The sequence below is a fragment of the Pogona vitticeps genome, chromosome 2 (genome assembly GCF_051106095.1).
Source record: "Pogona vitticeps strain Pit_001003342236 chromosome 2, PviZW2.1, whole genome shotgun sequence".
In the NCBI taxonomy this organism is placed as follows: domain Eukaryota; kingdom Metazoa; phylum Chordata; class Lepidosauria; order Squamata; family Agamidae; genus Pogona; species Pogona vitticeps.
The window spans coordinates 65,242,218-65,268,051 of record NC_135784.1 but is presented as its reverse complement, the minus strand read 5'-3'; the positions used below and the strand labels follow the sequence as shown (position 1 = coordinate 65,268,051).

At 40.6% G+C, this 25,834-nt stretch overlaps 1 protein-coding gene and 1 long non-coding RNA gene across 51 annotated transcripts in view; both read left to right on the top strand.

The window, feature by feature from the left end:
* The first annotated feature begins 382 nt into the window (after positions 1 to 382).
* On the top strand, positions 383 to 2,832 carry LOC140704372 (uncharacterized). The gene is made up of 2 exons (XR_012083532.2): positions 383 to 489; positions 2,726 to 2,832. It is a non-coding gene; the product is annotated as an uncharacterized LOC140704372 (long non-coding RNA).
* Positions 2,833 to 6,059: 3,227 nt separating this feature from the next.
* SLMAP (sarcolemma associated protein) overlaps positions 6,060 to 25,834 on the top strand; it is a 136,980-nt gene continuing 117,205 nt past the window's right edge. For 49 of the 50 annotated variants that reach the window (XM_078385313.1, XM_078385310.1, XM_078385319.1 and 46 more), the window contains exon 1: positions 6,072 to 7,078. In XM_078385313.1, coding sequence (XP_078241439.1) covers positions 6,881 to 7,078 — 198 coding nt within the window. In that variant the 5' untranslated portion in view covers positions 6,072 to 6,880. Of the gene's footprint in view, positions 7,079 to 25,834 lie in introns of all 50 variants that reach the window. The other variant, XM_078385307.1, reaches the window with a different exon arrangement.

Below are 25,834 nucleotides of genomic sequence, written 5' to 3'. Positions count from 1 at the left end.
AATGTACTTACCAGGGGAAAAATGTTGAGCAACACACCAAGATCCTTTGGGGACAATGTTTATGAATAATAGCTCCTAGTGTACCAACTCCTCCTCCTTTCTGAGTGGGTGTGGTTTCCTCAGAGTGTGCTGGCTGGTTAGATAGCGCTGTTATGTTTGCATGGGATGGAAACTGAGGCCCAATCTGCCTAAGGTTTGATGGAGAGTTGTGGTGATCTCTGATGTGAATGTCTACTAACATTTTTTTTTGCTTGAAACAGAAGGCTTTCTTTCCTTTTAAAGAACTCTATCAAAAATGGTGGAAAAAGCACAACCTTGTATGCTTTTCCTTTAACACTGGGTGTAGTGGGGAGCATGCCCTGTTTGTTTCTAGTTCCTATAACTTAACTACAGAGATCTGCAAAGAAAGAGAGGTGGCCGAGACAGGGTGGAGAAATGCTCATCCCTGTATGTACAGAATTGCAACCAGATGTACAGCAGATTTTCGAGGTAGTGAATCCCATCTGATTTAATAGGGTTTTCTTGTGAATAGACAGGCTGAGGATTGTAATGCTCAAACTAGAATATGGAATTTGCCAATAGATCTTGTAGCCCTGCAATTATCTTACTGGAGTGTAGAGTGAAATGGTGGATTCATGGAGCTGGAGTTCATAAACTAATCTTGCAAGACCCTTGAACTTACTCAACAATGAAAGCCCTATTTTGCTTGAGTCAGTCATCTACAGAGAAAGCTGCCCACTGTGGTCTCTTTTCAATCAGACCCCACTGTGTAGGGGCTATCTGCATATATGCTTTCCTGATTTCTGCATATTTGGTAAAAATTGTAATATGAAAGTTTTATCTATCTTGGCTGCCCACTATTTTTCTGTATACATAGCTGCTCCTTCAGTCAAGGGACACACATCAAGATGAAGGAAGGGGTTTCCTCTAACATTTTATACTTTAAAAGCAAATATTTGGCATTTAGCTTGAAATGTGTCTCTAATTTTAATTTAGAACCACAGCATGCCTGTTATCAAACCGAGGCCCTGCTGGTCTTAGGTGGGTAGACAGAAGGCTTTAATTACATGTTTGTACTGTAGCCAGAGAAATTATGCTTGGACACTACAGCAACCTTGCTGAAACATATTCAAAAAGTTCAGAGAGACTGAAGGGAATGACAGCACCATGCACTTGGCTTTGTTTTCTAAGGCTGAGACTACACTGGGCCTTTTGAAGCCACCTGGTGCAATCTAAATAGGGTTGCCTGAAGTTGGGGGTAAGGAGTGATATGCCATTTAGTGTGATCCTTGAATTCAAATGGTATATGGACTTCAAGCGACTCTATTTAGCCTTGCTCCTTCTACTGTCAATTTCTGATATCATGAAGGGGCTTAACAAATGTACCACTTTGGGATATCTGCTGTTCTGCAGAGGGTTGGGGAAGAAAAATTATTATTATTGCCTCTGCTAGACCATTGCTAATGTGCTAAATCAATTAGATTAATTAAAAAAATGCTTCACCTTGTATAGTGCTGATTGAGAAACTGCCTGCAGCTGCAGTTTTGATCAGCATTTCACACAAGGCAAATATATAAATTAAATCTGTGTGATTCGGCACATCAGCAATATTCTAGCAGAGGGGGAAAATCTTTTCCTGCTCCTCTGCAGAGAAGTAGGGGAAGTGTTAAATTTGACAATATCCTGAAGTGGCTCACTTATTCAGCCAGGCATCACTTCCCAATGCCCCTATACCAGGGTCCCCAACCTCCGGTCTGTGGCCTGGTGCTGGTCCATGGGCTTCCTGGAGCTGGTCCGTGGAGATGGATTTCCACCACCCCCGCCTACACGGTGGGCACACTCACGTGACACGCCCCTCCACAAGTGTAACACGCCCACCCGCAAGTGCAGGGGTGCCCCCACCCCCCGTGCACAGAGCCCATACCTCCCAACCGGTCCATGGTCCCAAAAAGGTTGCTCTGAAAAACAAGAACACTCTTTGAGCCCATTTCTTTTGACTTCTTATGCTCCATGTTCAGTCTGTAGTTATAGCCAGACATAGTGCACTCTATCAGAATTTTATATAAAATATATAATTGTGACAATACATATACTTGGAAACTGCTTTTACCTTTTTTGTGCAGGTTAGAGTAAATACTAGGAGCCTAATATATTTTTTCTTTGATTTGCTCATAGCCCTGGTGGTTAATTTTGAGCAGCACTGGTCCTGATATGATGCTTTTAGGGTCTCTGTGTCCCTGTTTATTATAGTATTGCCTGCTTTTTCCTCCTCCTACACTCAGGCAAACCCGCCTGCTGTGCATGGGTCTAAAGATATCTCAGACTTGTTCTGTAGAGAACAAATTGCATAAGGAAGCAGACGTCTCTGTGTCCCTCATTATACTTCCTGGAATTTCCCCAAGTTTCTGGTAGATGCACCTTTGCATTGTATTTGCAGAAGGACTGCACGGGCCGGGAAGATGCTTGTTTTCTTCTAACACAGCTTCTTACTGGTCCCATCAAATCTTATAATATTGCAAGATCTGGAGATTCCATTTAGATAAGACACAGAAAAACAGACAAGTAAATGACAAAATATTAACTTCTTCAGTTAATGCTCTGCATTGAACTATTTTCACCATACGTACACTCTGGATTGCTTTACAATCTTAAATTTGAAGATAAATATTACACAATTGCTTCTCCTATCTTGTAAACATTCCTGTCATTATCATCACCATGTTAGAACTGCAGAGTGGGAAGGGACCCTATGGATCATGGAGTCCAGCTCCTATCGAGACGGCACCATGGGGAATCAAACTCCCAACCACAGAGTTCTCCAGCAATTTCTCCCATGAAATCAAGTTGGTCTTTTGCTGACACCAGTTCACCTTGTGAGTGTTTGATGCTGCAGATTTCAAATGTTTATTCATGTGCTTACTTGACAATATGTCCCATTGAAATGTGTCAAACATTAGAGAAGTGCTTGTTTTGAAATTGAATTATCCTATTGTCTTTTGTTTTAATTTTGTGATTTACTATTATCTCATTTGGGTATTGAATACAGCAAGACACCAGGCACAGTCAATCAAGATTATAAAAACATTGACGGGCATTATATAACAGATACAAACTTGAACTAAAAACCTAAGTATCTGTTAAATATTGGCACAGTATGCTGTTCCTAACATTGCCATTTTTGTAGTTCTGATGGTGTTATTTTTGAGATCTGCAACTGCTTATAATACTGGGTAAAATTTCTTCTTGTTCTTGTTAAATGTACTGTATGGGTGTTCTTCTGTAGGGTTTACTTCCAAGTAAATGTGCAAAGGATTATAGCCAAATCCATAAATGTGTTGTTGCCTGGGCAGTTATCTCCCATCCTTGGGCACTTGTTTCTTTATCGTTATAGACTGTGTGTTTCCTTCTCTATTTGATTGTAATTGTTGTCCCCCATGATAATTTTAAAAGTTTAGTCTAGTTTCTGAGATGTTTCACCCAACTTCTGAAAATGTAGGATCCACTTCTTTACTCCTCTTGGAGTTGCTTGATGCCTGGAAACAACAAAGCCCTTTGGCTCCTTAATGACTAATACATTTCTGATAGCATGAATTTATGAAGACTAAAACCAACATGGGTTAATCACTTTTAAGGTGCCACAGTCATTTCTTTTACTAAAAAAAACTAAACACAGCTATCTCTTTTAGAAATGTACAGACAGTTCCAGACAGAAGGCTCTTCACATTTGTCTGCAAGAGTGATCCCAGATAAGTCTTCAATCAGTCACATTATCACCCTGCTTACATTCACTAAATTTAACAGTCGCTTTAGGCAAGGCCATGCTCTGCTCAGAACCCTCTCTTGTTTTTTGATTGTTTCTTCAATTTTTTTTCAAATTCTGCAAATTTTTAAGAAGAATAAAAACAGAACTGTACATACATACAGTACTGTAGTGTCTTCCAGCTGCTTGCTTTCCATCCAGAAAAGCCAAAAAGGTACCAGTACTCTAAGACTGGAGGGTCATGCACTTACTTGTGAATGTAATACTTTTGAGTAGTTTCCAAAGGACAGACATACTGATCTGTTTTAGCACGCACATGCACACGGGCGGGGGGGGGGGGAGAGAACTGTGGCAAATATATTTCACCATGACTTTCCAAGGGTTATAATCCACTAAGGAAATAGAATATAATCCACAAAACCTTGCTCTGAGATCCCTTATTCTTTAAGATGTCACAATCAATCATTTTTATTATATCTGAGTAAATTGTACAGGTGTTAAGATCATCAGGTGAGGCCTTTCTCTTCATCCCACCACCTTCACAAGTAGGTCTGATAGGGACACAGACTGCTCCCAGACTTTGGAACTTCCTCCCACAGGAGGCCAGGCTGGCCCCATCTTTGCCATCCTTTGGCAAGGACTTTTCTCTTCAGGCAAGCCTTACCTGAGTAACTAGTTATCTGTGTGTGATTTTTAAGGTGGATTGTTATGTTACTGCTTTGACTGGATTTCTAGTACTACTTGTGCTTTCTGCTTTTTTGGTTTCCATTTCCCAGAGTGGCATTGGTTTTTCTTTACTTTTTTTTAATATTGCCTTTTAATGATTTTAGGTGCCTCTTTACTCATTGTTCTTAATATTGAAAACAGTGAGTATACAACGATAGTTAACATCATTAAACTATCGTTGTATACTCACTGTTTTCTATTGTTAATATTATCTTTCACTGTTATAAGCCGCCTTGGGTCCTTCTCAAGGAGAAAGGCGAGGTAACAAATATTTTAAACGAGCACAGCCAGAGCCCCGCTGCCATCTTATAAAGGTCTGCTGAAAAGGAGGGCTGCATTCAATGAGAATTACACGCAGGTAGATGACTACTATACGGCTGCACCCTCAGACTCCTCCTGTTCCTGATTCACATCAACTACAGTATGTGCCCTGCGTCGTATGATGAAGCCGAGGAGTTTCCCCTCACTGCATTAAATGGCGCAGTGACGTTCCTTTTCTTTCCTTAGAGACTTCTGGCACACTTTTCTGTCCCCTGGGAAAAGCAATAGTCCGAAACGTCATTCAGCCTAGTGTCACACCGCCAAAAAAAAAAAAGAGAGACAGAAAACGCATGTCTGCAGCATTTAGATTGCCGCCGGGGCACCTCAGCTGCCTGCACCACTTCAGACACCCCCCAAAGCGTCGCTGCCAGGCCCGGCCAGGTTCGGCTTAACGGCAAATACCACCCAGTCAGGAACCCCAAAGCGTCACTTCCTCCCACTGCGCATGTGCCACCCTCGTGCCCTACGGGTAGGCGCCTGCGTAGAAGGGAATGGGCGGCCGTCAAGCCTTTCTTTTCGGTCAAGCCCATTGCGAGGCGGCTCCTCCCCCGCTCCCTCCCTCCCCCGGCAGCGCGGCTGCTGCTACACCGGGTAGGTTTCTAGTCACTATGGCGGCGGCGGTGGCGGCGGTTCCTGCTGCTGGGAAGGTAAGAGTGAGTGGGAGGCAGGCAGGCAGGCAGGGAGGGGAGCTGTGGGCTTCGCCGTCCCTTCGTCGCCTTGCGCGGCTGGGGCTGGGGCTGGCGAGAAGGGGGGAACGGCTCGGGGCCCCGCCTGAGCGCCGGAGGCTGACGGGGAGCTTGTTTTGATTTTCGCAGGTCGAGGCAAAGTTTTCGCGGTTGGCGGACGCCTGAGAGGGAGACGCCGCTCGGGGAGGCGCCCGGCCGCCAGGCCTCTCTCTCCTTTGGCGGGAACGGGACGAAGCCTCGCATCGGCGAGCGAGAAGCGCCGCGCCTCAGGAGGGAGAGAGGGCTCCTGTCTCCCAGCCACCTGCAGCGGGACCGAGCGGAGGGCGCCGGGGCTTCCCTCGGCCTTGCTCGGGAGGTTGTCCCCCTTCCCGTCCCCTACGGAGAGCATTCGGCCAGCCTGGGCGCCGATAGCCCCGCTGGACAGCCTTCCCTTCTCCCGGCCTCCCCCTTCCTCCTCCTCCTCCTCCTCCGCCGCCGCTTTCATTGATAAGTCATCGGCGTTGCTTGTTCGAGACCAGCGCTGGGGCAGCCGCCACACTTTCTGCTTCTCTCCGCCGTCCCCATCTGGCCGGCCGGCCGAGCCACCGACCGACCGACCCGCTGTCAGTTTCTCCTCCACTTGAGAAGAACAATTCCCCCCCCCCCCCACGGCTCCCGGCAGTGTGGGATGATTAGGATCCACTGAGCTTTTATGGAGAACAAAACTGGCATTTCCTTCACGATCCAGCTGGTGATTTAATTGCCTCTTTGCTAATTCTGGTCTGGGCCTGGTGGAGGAGGAGAGCCTGCTTCTTAGTTGGGTGCCCTCGCGTTCCTGCCTTTGCTTTAATAGGTGAAGAAGATGAAAGGTGGATTCACTCCTGGATGTGTTAAACTGTTTTTGCTGCCAAGGCTTCCTGGTTGTTCTGCAGTCCTGTAAATCTCAGCTGTTTCCCAGTCCCTCAGTCTTAACACTTTTTTTCCTGTGGAGGAAACTCTTGGGCAGTGTTTATTGAAGAGAATAGAGTGGTTACATCCCAAACAAGTATTTGTGTGTGAGTCACTCACTTGGAGTTACAGCCATCCCCACCTTAATCTAACAAGTTCTGTTTTCTTCTGACTTGTCAGATGCTTGTTCACATTACTGAGAAAAATGGATTAATGTGGAACATAACCAGTCTGCTGCAGGCCTTATTAAAGGAAACAATGGGGCTTTTTTACTGGATTATTGCCAGCATTAGTTCACACACTGAAGGTATAAGTTGTTAGATCTTGCTTGCAGGTGATGTTTGTCCTGCTTTAATGTGAAGTGCAGTGGGAATTTTGCTTATCAACTGTGGAGGGTGGCTTGGATCAAGAAGAGTTTCTCTTCTTCCCAGCTTGGTGTGGCACCACATATCTGTCCTCAATGCCTTCAGCTTTGGCTATCTTCACTTGCCGCCCAAACTCTCACCCATTTCAAGAACGTCATGTCTACCTGGATGAGCCTGTCAAAATTGGGCGCTCAGTGGCTCGATGTCGACCAGCTCAAAATAATGCTACCTTTGACTGCAAGGTCTTGTCTAGGAACCATGCACTTGTGTGGTTTGATCAGAAGACAGGAAAGGTAAGGCAATTTACACTTCCCAACAGCAATACAGTGTACTGGATGTTGTGTTATTTGTATCAGTGATTCGCCTGTTTCTGTCTTAATAACTTGGAACTGACAGACTTGGAGCTGACTTGATGTCCAACCAAATGCATTTGAAACAAGTTACATTTTTTTAGTATCTCATCCAAGAGAATGGATTTAAAAAATAGTCCCGTTTATAGGACTTATTGTGACAAAATATGTTAACATAACTATATCCCAAATGATGTAGTTGCTCGGTATTGCTTTTACACCCTATTTTGTGATTTGGTGGAAATCCATTTTCACCTATGACACCAAAGCACTGGATGATAATTTTCTGAAAGTAGAATAGAATGTTTTGTAAAATAGAATGTTTTAGCAAACATTGAAACTATTTCTTGCTTGTCATGGTAAGGAATGCAGTATTCAAAGGAAGACATTTTTGAATATCCTGAAAGCAAAACATCTTAAGCTTTTCCTCAAAGCTGGTTTGTGCAATTGTTATCCCTTTGCCCTTTACAGAAATATAGTTACTTGCATTTAAAGGACTGTGCCTGTATTTGTTTAATTCTGTTTGTTTGACATTTATGTAAAATCACAACACTCTTATAATTTTCAAAACAGGCTGCCACATAAATGTACAGTAGAGCACTTGTCCTAGTTTTACCTTAGTGTAGTATTGAACTGGGCATAAAAGATGAGACCCAGAGCATGTTATGTACATATATTTTCCATTGAAATCGTAAGTTAGTTATTTTAGCTTTTCATAATAATTGATTTCAATAGGACCAAATGGAGTACTTTAGTTTCAATTAAAGATAATATTAAATTAATGATAATAGTTAATTCCAAACGGAGTGAGAGACTGTATTTTCAATACTGCATAATGCAGTTTTTCAGAAGTGAGACAGAATTGGTGCCTATAGTATATGTCATTTAAGTCTATGTTGGGCCTTACCAGTAAGGACAGCTGTTTAAATATTAGAAGCTTTGCAGTACCCTTTTCTACCCAGTAGAGACTGAACTGGGACACTTGAACCAATTTTGTTTTTGCTATCTAAACTTTAAATTGCTTTTAGAAAAATAAAACGTTAGCCTAAGTAATAATTTCAGTAACTAACAAAAACAATACACTATTGCGTTTACTCTTTGTAACAAATATTATCACTTTAGCATGCATTTCTATATACATTCTGTAAACATGTTTGATTCCGGGGAGGTGTGCTGATTAATCTATTAGTCAAATTATCACCTGACTGTTTAATTGTCACAGTGTGACGTTGGTATGATAAGAATGTTTATTCTTATTGTCTTACTTACTTATTGTGTAGTACCAACATGACGGAATAAGCTGAAAGCTGAATTTCATAAATTGTAACATAAATGTCGTATATCAAATGTCATTCTATATAAAGTATACTGTATATATAAGGGAAGGAGCATTAACAATTCCAAACTTTCTTTTATTATTATTATTAATAATAACTTGGAATAAGGTAAGGGATACAGAGGGTACGGGGGAAAACAATTTTAAACTTTCTTGCTTGTTCTCTTTAAATCTTTAGTAAGGTGGAAATCCATTTTGACTTTCTCCTTTACAATTCTAGGAGAAAGAAAGTTTAACTTTCTTTCTCCTAGAATTGTAAAGATCTGTTTTAATTGTCTGCAGAATTCTTTCTTTTTATCTTAAAAAACAAGCCTTTTGACAGAGTGAACTGAATTGGCCTAAAATATTTAATGTCCATTCTGCCTTGTGCCATGCCATTACAGTGCTTTTGGTCAGAATTTTTTCACATATCATTAAAAAGATGAGTTAATTGTTTATTATTTTATAACTTAGCTACTAAATTATACCAATGTGGCAGGCCAATTACATGGTGGTAGAATTTAAAAACTGAGAGAAAACTTCCTTTTTGCATTTATTAGAATTTAGCTTTGGCAGTATACTTTCAAAAGAGGTTTATTTAGTTTTCATATGTACTGTTGTATCTTTGAAAATTGTGGTGAGAATTTCTCATTACTTAATAAGGATACATGCAGGATGATTACTGCAGTCTTGCAAGCTAATATTCAGTCTTCACTGTACGGGACCCACTTACTCTTGAAACTAGTGGAGAAGTAGAATAAGAAAGCTGCAATATATGTGTATTTGCCAGAACACCATCTTGTAAAATGGAGCTGGTGGGTTGAGGGGTAAGCTGTTAATTGAGGTGGGAAACTCAAAACCATGAAACAGGCAAGAGGACATTGAGAGATTCTAGGTCTGTGTATGAGCAGAAGGGTGCTCAGATTGATAAGCACACCTGTGTTAGCAATGTTGCTATCAGACTATGATGACCCCTTATCACCTGATCTCATAATCACTATTAGTATCTATAAGCCAGATAGGTAGGCTCATTGTAAGAGGAATCTGCTTTCAGTTAAGTTGCTGGAAGAAAGTCACATGTTTAGGAAATCTGTCTTCACAAGTTGAGTTGTCTTAATAGTAGTTAAAAGAATCACATAAGAATAAATGAATTCTGAGAAAACAAACAACTTTTCATTTGTATATGTGAATCTTTTAAAATATTCTCTAGGTGGATTTTATTCTGATGTTTTCATGGGATTAGAATGGGCTGTATAAAGTGTACATTGTCTTGTCCAAAAGAGCTGATGGAGAATATAATGTTACCTGCCTTTCCATGACTCTTGATGCACTTCTGTTTAATTACTACATTGCCTATCAGACAATGTTAATTCTAACATAGATTGTAACACCTGTGTATATGTAGATGACCTGTCTAATCCTTAGTACAGTTATAGTAGTGATCCTCTAACGTCATTTGTTAACTAATAAAACATTACATTGCATATACCCATCTCAAATATTTAAGCACATTAAATTGACACCAGATCATTGATCAGTTTTATGTCAAAGTTGGTGAAGAGTAAATCTGTTTTTAATAGAAGACCATAATATGATGTGAACGTTTATCACTACACAATGGTTGGAAACCTGTTGAAGCAGCTCCACTCATGTAAGGCTGATGTAATCTTTAATTAAAAGTGTCCTATTCTCCCCACTCTGTCCCAAGGTTCTCAGGCTCCCTAGGGAATGTTTTGGGGGCTTTGGGATCTGGAGAGGAGCCTTTAAGGTCCAAAAATCAGTGCTACTGGTTGCAACTGATAACGTCATCAACCTTATGTGCACAGAGCTGCGCCAACAGCCATTGGTGCATTGGCTGGAATCCTAATACAGTAGTTATGTTTGCCAGTATAGCCCAGTCATAATCACAGCAACAAATTGCCGGAAGTTAAGATGTCAGTATAGGCATTTGCTATTGCCTGCTGAGTCACATGCATTATAGCAACAATAAATGCTGACTTAGTGGTTAAACTGCTGTACTGCAGCCAAAACTGTGCTCAAGACCCGGGGTTCGATCCCAGGTAGCCTGCTCAAGGTTGACTCAGCCTTCTATCCTTCCGAGGTTGGTAAAATGAGTACCCAGCTTGCTGGGGGGGGCAGTGTGTAGTCTGCATAATTAACTTGTAAACTGCCCAGAGAGTGCTTGAAGCACTATGGGGCGGTATATAAGCAGCACACTTTGCTTTTAACTTGTGGCAATTACTACTTAGATTTACGCTAATGAGGTATTCTCATAATAAGATTCTAGCCAATAATTAAAAGTTGAAGAGTTCAGAATGTTCAGTGTTGAAAGAGACAAGGAACATGAAAAGGTATAAAATTAATTAATAGCACTCAAGAACTTCATAACCAATCAGTTTTTTAAAAGTCAGGCTAAGGCAGCCTGGGAAGAAAGCTTACTAGAATATTAATACTAAAGAAAGCATTGAAGAGGTTGTTGCCCACAATAAGTAAAGATAGGGTGCTGGAATACCTAGTTACTTTAAATGAATTCAGGTCTGCAGGACTGGATGACCAAGTACACTAAAGGAACTATAGATGTAATTTCAAAACTTCTGTCTGTATAATCTTTGAAAATTCATAGAGACCATATGAGATCCTGGAAGCAAACATGCCAACCTGATCTTAAAAACAGAGAAACAAAGAGGGCCTGGTATTGTTCAACATTTTTATAAACAACTTGACTGAGGGCATGGAGGGATGATCATCAAATTTGTAGGTGACACCAAACTGGGAAGGGCAAGTAATTCTTCAGAAGTAAAAATCAGGATTCAGAGTGACCCGAACAGATTAGCAAACGGGACTAAAACAAAATAAATTCCAACTAGAGAGAAATGTAAAAATGTACATTTAGGCAGGCAAAGTCAGTATATGTGTAAAGGAGCTAAATATCAGTCAACAGTGTGATGCAACATCAAAAAAGGCAAAGACAATCCTAGGCTATAACAATAAAGTACTGTATAGTGTCTAGATGAAGGAAGTAATATGCTCACTCTTGTTTTCCTTTTGTCAAAACTTCCCTAAATACTGTGTCAAATTCCAGCTCTACAGACTAAGAAAGATATTGACAAGCTGGAAAATGTCCAGAGGAGAATAACCAGAATGGTAAAAGTTTGGAAACCAACCCCTATGAGGAATAATTGAGGAAGCTGGCTATTTTTAGCCTCAAGAAGAGACTGACTGAAAGGTGATATGATAGCCACCTTCTGAAGGTCTGACACATATAAGATATAACAAACTTGTTTTCTGTAGCTCCAGAGGGTAGGATCTAAATAATGGATTCAAATTATGAAAAAAGAGATTTCATCTAAACATTAGGAAGAACTATTTAACAGTAAGAGCTATTCAACAATGGAGTGGATTACTTTGGTGGGTGGTCCTTCATTTGAGGTTTTTAAGCAGAGGTTGGGTGGCTCCTTGTTAGGAATACGTTATCTGTGAATTTCCAGCCTTGGGAGGAAATTGGAATCAATGAGTCTTGGAATCTTTTCCATATCTATAATTTAATGATTTGATATGTTAATTACTGTATTGTTAAATGCTGAAAAGCTCAAAATGTGAAAGATGGAGCAAGCTTATTTTCTGTGGCCCCAGGTCATAAAGCCTGAAGCAAGGGATTCAAATGGTAAGAAAAGGAGATTTTGACTGAATATTAGGAAGAACTAATAATAAACAGAGTAAGATATGTTTAACATTGGAGTAGACTACCTTGGGCAGTGGTAAGGAACAGGAGTAAATTACCCCAAATTGGGTAAAAATGAAAATCCTGGGGGTAACGAGGACGCGACCCTAACCCCTTCTCTCCTCCTCTTCTTCCTCCTCTTCTGCCCGGAGGGGGGTTCCCCAGCTGCCCAATCACCCCCTTTATGCCCCCTTCTCCAGCCCAGCTGCAACCGAGCCACAGTGGATGGTGGCTGGCAACGGGCTCCAGCGGTGGCGTAGGGCAGCCGAGGTGGCAGCGGCGGGGCTGGCCATGGCGGAGAGCGAGGCCGGGGCGAGTGGCCAGAGCGCCCCAGGCCAGGAGGAGCCTCTCCTTCCAGTGCCCGGAGAGGTGGATTGTGGCGGAGGGGGGAGGGTGCGGCCACAGCGGCGGCTCGGGCCAGGCTCAGCCTCCTGGTGCCAGGCTGCCGCCCCATGCCCCTGTTCCCAGAGGAGTCCGTCGGGCGGCAGCGGCACTCGCCCAGCCATGTGGCTTCCTTCGGTACTGCCTCCACGCCGGCTGGGGGGCCTGGCAGAGCCTCTCACCCTCCGTGCGGCAGCTGCCATGGTGTTTCGACGACGAGGCCTGCAGGAGCCCTGATGCCGAGGCATGATATGGCTGGCCCAGCAAGCAGGTGCCGGAGCAGGAGGCGGCATTGGGCACCCCCGGCGGGGTGAGCCACCTGCTGCTCTTCGACAGCTGCCCAGGAGCCACCCCCAAGGGCCCCGCCAGGTGGAGGAGAAGGCAGCCACCGCTGCCCAAGTGTGGGCGGTAGGGCTTCGGCGGTGGCGCTCAACTGGCTGCGCATTACCGAGATCCTTCCTTTCAAATCAAGAGGGCAATGTCAGCGTATATAATTTTTTGGGGGAGTAAAATATAAAAAAGTTCCCTGACCTTGGGAGACTGGTCCAGTATTGCACTTGTAACTCATTTAGCTATGAGATTATATCTGCATTATATGTTTTAAAACAGAGTTTAGTTGGCCATCTGTCAGAGATGCTTTAGGTGTCGAAACTTGCTATCAAAAAGTGGGACTTGATGGCCTTTGAGATCCCTTCCAATACTGTACCTGAATTCTATAGTTTTATGTCCTATTAATATTTAGCATTTTCCCATTAATTAAAAGGAAATAGTTGTGAGATAGTGTTTGAAATGTGTGCAGTTGTTTAGAAATTTGATAGTATGTATGAAATGTTTCTCTAATACAGCATTTTCTTATCCAGTCATTGAACCTATCTGTTCAGCATGGAAGCAAACTGTTTCATGACTGATAGTGGGAATGCTTCTGTGGAAAAATCAAATGTTTCGTGTAGTTCATGTTGTAAAAGGAGAATTGCACATATTACATACAGTATTTCATTTTAGAATCCAGAAGAAAAGATACGCCAGGAGTTAATTACTGAGGGATGTTTTTGCCTTCTGATCAGGATTTTCCTGCAGTGATACCAAATGTAGCTACTGCTGCAGACCTAATATTGTAATTGTTGGAGCTGGTCCAGTAGAATCACACAGCCTTCATTCCTCAGAACTAAAATGACTTTAGTACATACAATTTTATGAATACCTCAAAATGCTATCTCATAGGGTTTTTTTAAATTATGATCCCAGGCAAAATAAATTAGTTTATTATTTTTTTCACTAAGCTGCTATCCAAACACTAATTATTACTTAAATATTTTATGGTAGTATTTTTAGGCATTTTAGAAATCATCTGCTAGTTTTGAAAACAGCAGATGTAAAAACAGTATTAGTACTATTGATGTACTATAGACAAGGCTGTCTACTTTTGTGGACACTGGGAACTGTTATGTATAATTTATAGGAGAAAATGCAGATTTTGAATCTTCATTAACAATTGTAGACTAGAAATCACTTGAGTGGGGTGGCGGCTGAAGTTTGAGTTAACAGAGACAAGTTGGACTTGAAGTGCAGTGTTTTAGTGTGAATGCCATTGCTCAGGAAAAATGATAGATCTAAAACTATTTTAGCAAAAAGAGACAGAAATCAAGTTTGTGTTCATTTAGTTTGCTTCAGATTAAGAGCAACAGAAAAAAGTTTGGTCTGCTTTTGAGCAACATAATGGATTTCTTTAGTTGCATCTAGATGCAGCTGATATGGGCAGTAATTAGGAGACTGGCAGATTTTGCTTGGGATCCCTCAACCTTAGAGAAATGTGAATTGCAGTTCAAAAATAGAATCTGGATAGGAGAGCACAGTACTGAAGGACTGTCGAGTGGCACTGTTTATAATGAACTAGTGGGGTCTTTGGGACAATTTATTGAGGGGCAAAATGACACTGCTGATCATGACTATGCAAATGTATTCCTCTTGAAACATCACCCTGTATTCCAGTTCTGATTTTCCCAAAATAGTATCTGATGTGTATAATGGAGGTATAATCAAACCTGGGGTAATTCTGAGATTTTTAAAAGTATGTAGCTGTTTAAAAAAATCCATAGGTGAGAGAAGAGTTCTCTGAAATAGTCCAGTGGGGACTGAGTATTCTTAATGCCAAAAGAATGCTGCCTGACTATGAAGAGGAAAAATCCTGTAAATTTGGTAAGGGAAGAATAGAAGAAAAGGACACAGGAGGATCCACTTTAATACAACCTCCCTTTCTTTCCAAGTGGTGTCCAGCCCCATTCTTAAAAATGGAAAACTTTGCTACCCTCAATGTTTTACAGAACCGTAATTTCTTCTTTGTGGTCACTGTGAATGCACACAAATGGATTTTAGTGCACTTGCATGGAGAATTTGGAAATTTCTGGAGCTTTAACACGTGTTGTTAGTACCTCCCTCCCATCGTGCTTGTCCCGCCCATGGCACCAAGTGCCTCCGTTCCTTTTTTGCCACTGCTGCAGCAGCACCTCAACTACGGAGCTTCTGTTTATTCTATCGAAAAGGAAATAAGTATAATATGATCTCTTCAGGACCTTCCTCAAATCTATCTGCAGTTCGTGAGTTTAAAATAAAGAAGAGAGAGAGAGAGAGAGAGAGAGAGAGGAAGTTTAGGGGAAAATACGACAATCCATTTTTCTCCCTGCCCTTTTTCCACCTGGGCCTGTTGCTCTTTTATGTCCTTTTCAGGCCCCTTCAAGCGCTGTGAATCCTGTCCAAACAAAATAACTCTCAGACAGGCGTTACCAAACTGTGTTGTGCCAGGCCTGTAAGCATCTGACTAAATCAGAGCTAAAACTTCGACTTTAGCTGTTGAGATCTTACCTTTGGAGAAAATCTTTACAACTACCCCAGCATTCGACCATGCATCCTAACTAGGCCTCACCTGTAGAGCCCTCACCTACCTCTCAAACTCGCTCTCCGACCTTGAGGCCATCTCAACCCACTAAAGAAGGCAAAACTGGCCTCTAAACCAAAGCCTCTGACGTCAGTGTAGAAACCCACATCGACTCATTCTGCCATGTTGCTACCGAAATTGACCCTGGTACCACCAGACGCTCATATAATGAGAAAGAAGTCATAACTTTCTCACAAGCCCAAACACCCTGTGGATAAACTAGTTCCGCCTCCACCATCTATAGAGGAGCCTCAAAAGGAGACAGTATGCCTTGATTTGTTGTGTGGAGATGAGGATGTTTCTCTGTCTTTGCCTGATGCCATGCCCTCTCCACAATTCAGTCAATCTCTTGACTGGGGGGGGGGGGAATATCTTTGCTAAGGTTGCTGCAGTGATGCATTCAATGTAGGCAAACCTTCAATCTCATGCTGGCTCTGTTTCAGGCGATACATTGGGCTCAGACTCTGGGAAGCAAGGTCCTCCTCGAAAGAGGATGCGTAAAATGCACCATATTGAACCTTGTGGTGACACGGACGGTCCCGATCTCGTGATTACACCACAACACAGAGTTCTAACTCTTGTCCTCTGAAGATGCCGGCCACAGAGACTGGCAAAACATTAGAAAGAAAAGCCTTCCGAACATGGCCGAACAGCTCGAAAAACCTACAACAACCAAGTTGCTGTTTATTTATGCTTTATCTCATACAATCTGTGATTAGCCTTATCAAGAGTTTAGGGTAATGAGCTAACTTCAAACCAAAGCTGATTTGATTTAAAACAAACAAACAGAAAGATTTAAGGTTAACTACAGATGCAGTGATAAAATTTGATTAATTAGAATTTTTTTCAAATGCAACAATAAATTATGATTAGTCAAAAAGAGAAGCAAAACTTTTTGAACTTGCAATTTGACTGGAGTCCAGGGATTATGCACATAATGCAAAATCTTAGGGTACTGTGGCATCTGAACCAAAACGGAGTTATTTTAATAGCATTGTTACATAATGCATATATCTGTACTGTTTTAGTACCATGCTCAAATTTTTGCTGTAGTTGTGTTGAAGTTTTTTTCTTTAGTATTTACAGTAATGTGTTTTTTCCTGATTGCCACTCAATATTGGTGGCACTTGAAGCCACATATAAATGATAGTAGGGTTGCTGTGTTCTTCCCATCTTTGTAGGCCATTAATTTCCACATGAATAAAATGTTGCTTGTATTTTATGTCAACAATCACTTGAAATATTCAGTCAGAGAAAAGCAGGCATGATATTATTGTTGTGTATGTAGTGTTTTGAGTTTAGGTTCTGTCCCCTGAAGGTCTGTACAACTGTGGGGTGTAAATGCAATATGACAGACTTGCCCCATTGCCCACCATTTTGCCATGTTTTAGAATTGTACCTGTGTTAATTAATATAACTCATAGAGGAAAGCTCATGGCTAAAAGCCAATACTGTAGTAGGTTAGAAGTGCAGTAGGCCTATTGAATCAGTGGAGATTTGGTGAATCAACTCTTCTGTAAGTTTCATTGATTCAGTGGGCCTACTCTAATTGAACTATAGTAGGTTTTGTAGTTATGTAGAAGGGAACTACTCACTCTCCAGCAATCTGTAGATTGTATCTACTTAAAAAGAAACTTAAGGGACATACCATATATTCCTCTCCTGAAATATTCTGGTTACCTCCTTTCCAAAGTTTTTTATTATAATTAAGAATACTATCTTTTAGTCTGTCTTAAAAGTTTAAACACACAAATAAAGGTTCTTGTAAACTGTCCTGGGAACCATTTGTCAAAAGATTATATATAAATTATAGAATAAACAAATGTACAGTATTTTTCTGAATGGTTTCATAAGATGTAAATCTGCTTGAGTGATTAAAAAGACTAGTCACATATTACTTTTATTAAAATTACTTGAAGAGTTAATGTTAACCTAAATAATATTAGATTGCTTTTCTTCACATGTTTGTTTATTTATTTACAAGATTTTTAAAGCCACGTTGTTACCAATGGTCTCTGAGCGGCGTACAACAATATAAAAACTATAGAAAAACATTAAAACCATTAAAATAGGCAATATTATAATATGCTATATTAAAGCAGTCAATTTATCACATCTTTCAGGGATGGCACCTTCAGAAGGGCCTCCTGGCCTGATCTTAGAGTAAAATGGCCGCGGATGGCCCGAAATGCCCCCCCCGCAGCGTTTTCGCGACCTCCGTAAGCAAGGGGAGGGCGTGAAAACACTGATAGGGGCCATTTCGGGTCATGGGCGGCCATTTTGGAGCCGCCGATCAGCTGATCGGCGGCTCCAAAATGGCTGCCGGACGCGAAAACATCGCTGGAGGGGTAAGTTTCGAAGCTTATTGGAACACATTAAACTAAGTTTAATGCGTTCCAATAGGCTTTCCTTACCCGCACAGCGATGTTTTCGTATAGCGAAGGTTAATCCGGAACGGATTAACCTCGCTATACGGGGCACCACTGTATATGTTGACTTCTCAGCCCAAACCTACTAATGATCTCCCTCAGTGGTTTCATGTGGATATTGAATAACATGGGGGACAGTGTAGAGCCCTGTGGAACCCCATGATGCAACTGCCATGGATCAGAGCTACTGCCCCCCAGCACCACCTTCTGGACCCGATCAGGTAGGAGTGGAACCACCATAAAATGGTGCCTCCCATTCCAGTCAATCTGTCCAGAAGGACCCCATGATAGACTGTGTCGAAAGCCGCTGAGAGGTCCAGGAGAATCAACAGGGATGCATTCCACCTGTCTCTCTCCCAGCAAAGGCAATCAAACAGGGTGATCAAGGCAGTCTCTGTCCCATAAAATGGATCTAGATAATCCATTTCATCCAGGAGAGCCTTTAATAATGTTTTATAATGACATGCAGTTTGTCACAAGTTTCCAGTAACAGATGTCTTGCTTGGTAGCATGGTCTAGAGGGGTGGGGTAAAAATCAGATAGATAGATAGATAGATAGATAGATAGATAGATAGATAGATAGATAGATAGATAGATAGATAATATGCAGCTATGACTTTAATAATTATTTAATACTTAAATGCTTTTTTTGCAGCCTTCGGGGCTTTCTCTGGTTTTTTTTGTTGCTTTGCTTTCTTTTTTGTATTAATTCCGCTTTTCTTTTGTATTAATTCCGCTTTCTTTTAATTTGCTTTCTTTTTTGTATTAATTCCGTTCCCATGCATTTCAATGCAAAATGGTGCTTCGACTTACTAGCATTTCAACCTACGAACACCGTTCCAGAATGGATTAAGTTCGTAAGTTGAGGCACCACTGTAAAAGTTTGAGGAGTTGCAAAGGAGCTAGGAAAGCCTTGTTATAAAAAAATGGAATGTTTCCTTCATAGAAGGAAAGTTAGAATCTAAACTGTAGCTATTATTTTTTTCATGTATCCTTAAATGAAATTGAAGGCACAACTGTTTCTATATTTTTAGCTACTCTTAATTTTTTTGTCCCATTCAGAGCCATGTATGCTTAAATATGCAAATAGTGGGATATATACCATATTTTTCGCTCCATAAGATGCACCTTTCCACAAGACGCACCAAATTTTTAGGAGAAGAAAACAGGAAAAAAAATTGTTTTCTTCTCCTAAAAATTGCTGAGCCTTATGGAGAGGTCCATCTTATGGAACACACCCTAGGACCCTTTGGAGGCTCGCCCTGCTCCCCCGGGGGTCAGAGGGGGCGAAATCGCCAGCTTCTGGGACTTGAGGCTTGGGAAGCTTCACAAGAGTCCCAGAAGTTGGCGATTTCCTCCCCTCTGGCCCAGCTGGGGGGGCAGGGTGAGCCTCCAGAGAGTCCTAGAGTGTGTTCCAGGACGCTTTAGAGACTCACCCTGCCCCCCTCGGGGGTCAGAGGGGGCAAAATCGCCACCTTCTGGGACTCTTCAGAGGCTTCCCAAGCCTCAAAAGACTCCCAGAAACTGGTGATTTTGCCGGCGCTGGCCCTGTGCGGAGGTGGGGGGAGCGTGGCAAGGGTCCTGGGAGGCTCCCTAAGACCCTTGCCACGCTCCCCTCCACGGGGCGGGGGAGTAAAATCGCCAGCTTCTTGGAGTGTTTGGAGGCTCCCCAAGCCTCCAAACACTCCCAGAACCTGGTGATTTCACAGGTGCTGGCCCCATGCGGGGGTGGGAGGAGCGTGGCAACAGTCCTGGAAGGCTCCCTCAGACCCTTGCCACGCTCCCCCCACCCCCCCACGGGGCCAGGGGGGTTAAAATCGCCAGCTTCTGGGAGGGTTTGGAGGCTCCCCAAGCCTCCAAACACTCCCAGAACCTGGCAATTTCGCCGGTGTAGGCCCTGTGTGGGGGTGGGGGGAGTGTGGCAAGGGGCCTGGGAGCCTCCCTCAGACCCTTGCCACGCTCTCCCCAGCCCCCGCACGGGACCAGCGCCGGCGAAATCGCCAGCTTCTGGGAGTGAAACCCTGTCATCCACCATTGTGCAGCAACCAGAAGATGACATGACTTGTGTTTGAATAAATGTAGATTGTTGTACATGAAAAAATAAAACATCCCCTGAAAATAAGCCCTAATGCGTTTTTGGAGCTATTTTTGGGGAAACATGGTATGTGTCTTGTGGCAACATGAATATCAAAGGCTGAAAGTTGGAAAGTGAAGAGAGAAAGCAAAAGGACAAGACATCCAACTCAGTGTATGAAATATATTGCCTCTCCCAGGGAAAAAAGGAGGGAGGTCTTTCTCCTTTGTGAAGAAAATCAGTTGTCCATCGAGTTGTTCTATGCATTGGGATAGCAGTGGTTGCTTAGATCATAGGACTGAGGAATTCATTAAAAGTTGCATATTCAGTTGAATTTGGGGAACCCACTTGAAGCATTCATTGTGTTGAGCTATTTCAATTGCTTTTCTTTGATTTATTCATTGCAAACTGCTGGAAATTTTAAATTTTTACAATAAACCTGACTGCAAATGGGGTTTGAATAATTTTGATGACAACTACTCCTGGAATTAAACCCCACAGTTTATTTGTAGTTTCATGTCAGGCAATGGGTACCACAAATCCAGAAATTCTAGAGTTAAATGTTTTCTCGAAGGCTTTCATGGCAGGATCCAGTGGCTGTTGTAGGTTTTTCGGGTTGTCTGGCTGTGTTCTTGAGGTTTTTCTTCCTAACATTTCGCCAGTCTTTGTGGCCGGCATCTTCAGAGGACAGGAGTCAGAACTACAACAACCAATTCTAGAGTTAATTTGCTTAAAGAGGGAATGCGTATAACTGAGTTGTGACTTGCACATAAGAAGGCAATTGCACCTGACTTCTCCTGAGCTGAACTGTCCTTTGTATGTTTGGTGGTAAAATTTCTCCCCACCTTTTCCTTGGCCTTACTCAGTGCTACCATTTCTCACTGTTAGAACACAGACCCTGGGAACCTTTTGAATTGAAATTATGCCCCGACCCCCCCCCCCCCAAAAAAAAGGCTCCTTGCCTTTGTCTAAGAGCCTGTCTTCCTCATTCGAATATAGATTTGAATAGCTTTTAAAATCTTTTTTATCTTACACAAAATGTGCAAGAAGTCAAACACTGTTCAGTAAATTGACTATGTTGCCATGTAAATCTATTATACGATTGCAGATTAAATATGTGCCCAGCTAAATTTCAAAGTTTGTGTCTGCACTTTCTAGAGGTTTTACTTTAATCCTTATTTGCTGAAGCAAATTTTTGCAAAGGATGAAAATCCATACTTCACATAACTGTAATCAAATAAGTTGCTGCACATACTAGGTTGCAGAACACTTTAAAAGTGTGCAATCACTTCCTCATTTTTAACTCAGTACTGTACTTACCAAATACTTATTGAGTTTAGGTGGTTAAGTATCAGAGTTCCTTTTTCTCATTGAGGACATGGTGGGTTAAAATTTAAGCTCAAATTTTCAGCATTTAGATAATGTCTTCTTTCTGAAACATTTCAAAAGATTTCTCTGTGTTAGTATGTGTGTGTGAAAATCCAGATTGTAGAAGATCTACTTGTAATATAAAATAAATGAGAAATTTGTTCCATGATGGTTAATCTTAGGTAAGTATGCATATGATTGATGCTTTAGTGAAGTTGTTAACATAATTGTTGTGTATATATTTAGTGGCATACTTCCACATGTATGCCTTATCTTTTGCAATATTTTTCAGTCACTATGCTTAGAAAATTCTCTTTGAAATGTGTATTAATAACACTAGTTATATGTCCGTATTTCGTGAATTATGTACTTCCCTAATAAATGAACACATGTTCTGAATTGTATATTGCTGAATAAGATTGTTTTTGACAATTGTAGCCTTTATTTTTGAAAGAAAAAAGTTAGGTAAGTTTATGATATTCTGAAAGCATTTTTAATGTACAAAAGCTAACTTCATATATACTTATTTTAATAAATTTTACTTAAATTCAGCACAAGTCAACCGTTAACAACATGCTTTTTTCCATCTAAAAATAAGTTGCACTTGTGCTAGAATTCTTTGGTTGTCTCCACTTCAGTGACAGCTATAATTTGCATACATATTGATTTGAAAATTTGTATGAATAGTTTTGGAAAGAATAGCAGGATGGTGGGAAAAGTGGAAAGGAAGATTTTTGAGTGTGAGTTAAATAAATTAAGCTTAATGAGTATGAATTGTTTTTAAATGATCTATCTTTAATTCCATATTTGCCTTTTTAAGGAAGAAATCAAATTATTTATTTATTCTTAGGATATTTGAAATATTAAATAGGAAGCTTTCAGTTAATGATCTTTGTTGTCCTTCTGCAATGAGGTGAAGACCTTTATCTTCAGGTAGGCTTTTCCTTAGTGACTAATGTCTGGGAGACAATAAACAGGATAGTTTGTATCTTGTTGCTTCTAAATCTGTTTTTTTGTAATGCTTTTACTTAACATTTTTAACATAATGTATTAATTCTTCTTTAATATTTGAATAATTTACTGTTTTTAAATGCCTTAGGTTCTTTTTTAGGAGAAAGGTGGGGTAAAAATATTTTAAATAAATAAATATGCTGAAGAGTGCTTTTTTGTAATTATGTTCTTACATAGTATATAATCAAGCATACAAATGTGTATTTGGCCATCATGAATATATATTTTACGCTTGATACAGTACATGAAAAAATAATATTTTGTATATTTAGAGTATTTACAAAGGTCTGTAAATTTTTCAAAAAACAATCTTTAAGATATCCATTAAAATTCATTGCAGTACTATATTGAATATTTACAAACTGCTAATGCTTGCATATACATTTGTTTTATATTGCACATTTTATCTGATGGCTTGGCTTTTCTTATTTACATGTCAGATAATAGACATTTGATTGATACTGATCACATAATGGTGTTGGATCCAAATTTATAAGCGGCACATTAAAATATATCAATCCTATTGATTTTATTAGGTGAACGCTAAGTATCATTTGAAGACAATGCCCTTGTCTTTTTCCCCCCAGAAGTTTCATATTTGCCCCTTGTGCCCCATGAAAGGTGTACAAAAGGCATAACTGAAAATCTGATAGAATAGATAACTCCAGAGATGTTTACAAGCCAAATCTAGATTTAAGTATAACCCAAATTCATTTAAGCCAAATCTTTTTTCTTTGAATTCTGTTTATAAAGATTATTAAAAATTGTAAGAATCACATATTATTTGAAAGATAAGTCATGTATATCTGAAGTTATTTGCTAATCATATTTAATATTCATCATGCTGTCTTAACCATTCAAACACTGACAACCCAGAATTTTTTGATCAGCAGCTATTTGAATTAATACTTCAAAATTGTTGTTGTTGTTTAGTCGTTCAGTCGTGTCCGACTCTTCGTGACCCCATGGACCAGAGCACGCCAGGCCCTCTGTCCTCCACTGCCTCCCGGAGCTGGTTCAAATTCATGTTGGTCGCTTCGATGACACTGTCCAACCATTTCACCCTCTGTCGTCCCCTTCTCCTCTTGCCCTCACATTTTCCTAACATCAGGGTCTTTTCCAGGGAGTCTTCTCTTCTCATGAGATGGCTAAAGTACTGGAGCCTCAGTATACTTCAAAATAGGATTGCCAATATGATTGAACCATTTCACAGTTTTTTTTTAAATAAAGGAGTCTTGTGCTTGCACATATATACAGTATTTGCTTTTTCAATTCTGATTTACCTGTAGTGGCAAATCATATTTTGCTCACAGGTTTTAGTTCAAATTTGGCTTACAGGCCAAGTTTTGTATCTTGTGGTCAAACAAGTTGTACAGTAAAGTAGTTGCTTTATTATTTTATGTATATTATTTGTATGCTGCCTTTCTCCCCATAGGGGATCTGAGACGGCTCACAGCAAGTAAAAGTCAAAACAATTAAAATACTATATCACAAAAAAAACAATTAAACATTTATCCAGATTAAATACAAGATTAAAAACAGTTTTTAAAACATTTTAAAACCTCTAAATTTAGTAAATATAGCATTGCTGAGAACCCCACTTATTACTGAAAATCTTGCTTGAAAAGGAAGGTCTTCGCAGGATCATGGAAGGGCAAGAGGAAGAGGGCTTTCTATGGGTATTGCATTTCAAAGCTTTGGAGCAACCACAGAGAAGGCTGGTTTTCATGTCCTCACCAAGTGAGCTTCTGCAGTTAGTGGAACCTAGGGAGGGGCCTCCCCAGAAGATCTTAAAAGCTGGAAAGGCTCATTTGGGATAATACAATCTTGCAAGTAGCCTGGACCGATGTGGTATATAGGTAATACTGAGTGCTCTGCGTTGGGGCTGGAAAGTTCCTGGAAGCTAATGAAATTGATGTATTAAGGGACTTATATGCTCCCTGAAACCAGCTCTAGTTGGCAGTACAGCTGCAGCATTTTAAACCAACTGAAATTTCTGAGAAGTCTTCAAAGACAACCCTACACAGAGTGTTTCAGCAATCCAAACAAGATGTAACTAAGGCATGTGTCACCATAGCTAAATAAGACATCTCAATTATTGGGCACAGTTGGTGCACCAATGTTAACTGTGCAAAAGCATTCTGAGCCACTGCTGAGACCTGTACATCCAAACTCATGTTTGAATCCAGGGACACACTCAAGCTGTGAATTTGACTCTTCAGGGGAAGTGTAATCCCATCCAGTACTAGCTGAATCCCTATCCCCCAGTTTGCCTTTTGACTGACCAAGAGCACCTATGTCTTACCTAGATTAAGTTACAGCTTGTTAGCCCTTCTTAACTACTTAAATTTGTTTGGTATTAGTAAGTGTTGAGTTAAGTGAGCAGGTGATCATGCATTTTTAAAAATGTTCTGCAATATAGAATGTGTAACAACTCGTTTGATTGCAGTTATATGAACTAGGGTTTCTTTTCAAAAATTAGCTTCTGCAAATAAAAACACAGGAGAGAGTCTTCTCTGTTGCTGCATCCAGACTTTGGAACTCCCTCCCATAGGAGACCAGACAGGCCCCATCTTTGCTGTCCTTCTGCAAACAGGCAAAGACCTTTCTCTTTTGACAAGCCTTCCCTCAGTAACCTGCTTCCTGTGTGTGATTTTTGGATAAATTGTTATGCATTACTGCATGACTTGTGTTTTTCGATTTTTGTGTTCTCCATTTCTCAGAGTCATATTTTTAATTTTTTTGTATGCTTATTGATCTTTGTCTTAATGTTGACTGTTAATTGATCTAAGATTCCTCCTTATTAATTGTTCATAATTTTTAAATATCACCTTTTAACGATGTTAACCACAGTTGTATGCCCATTGTTTTCAACTTTAAATATTGTCTTTCATGGTTGTAAGCCACCTTGGGTCCTGTTCAAGGAGAAAGGCGGGGTAAAAAAACAAAATAAAATCTCTTGAAGGTGCAAATACACTCTCTTGACATTTTGCTGGTAAGCATTGTTCAAATCTATCCATATGAGATGGATTTACTGTACTTAATAAAGGAAGCCACAGGCTGGAGTTTACAAGAGCAGAAAGCATTTTGGAGATTGCTCATTCACAAGATTGCCATAAGTCAGAGGTGACTTGATGGCACGTAACAGCTACAAAAACATGTTATTTGAATCAGAATAAATAGTAAATATGAAGTAGAGTAATCAAAGCATTTTAAAGAGAAATGTTTGTGGAACCGCCTCAACTTCAAGCTACTTATTTTTTGAATATGGGATGGTATTAATAGACAATACATTGAGCTATATAAGTCAAAAGCAAATAAGATACTACAAAGTATAATTGGAATATATGAGCAGACAGTATAAAAGTTTGTACTTAATAACCTTCACCAAGGACTCAGTAATTGTTTCATAGATATAATGAACAAATATCAAAAATTATTTGTTGAGCCACTAAGGATAACCATTTC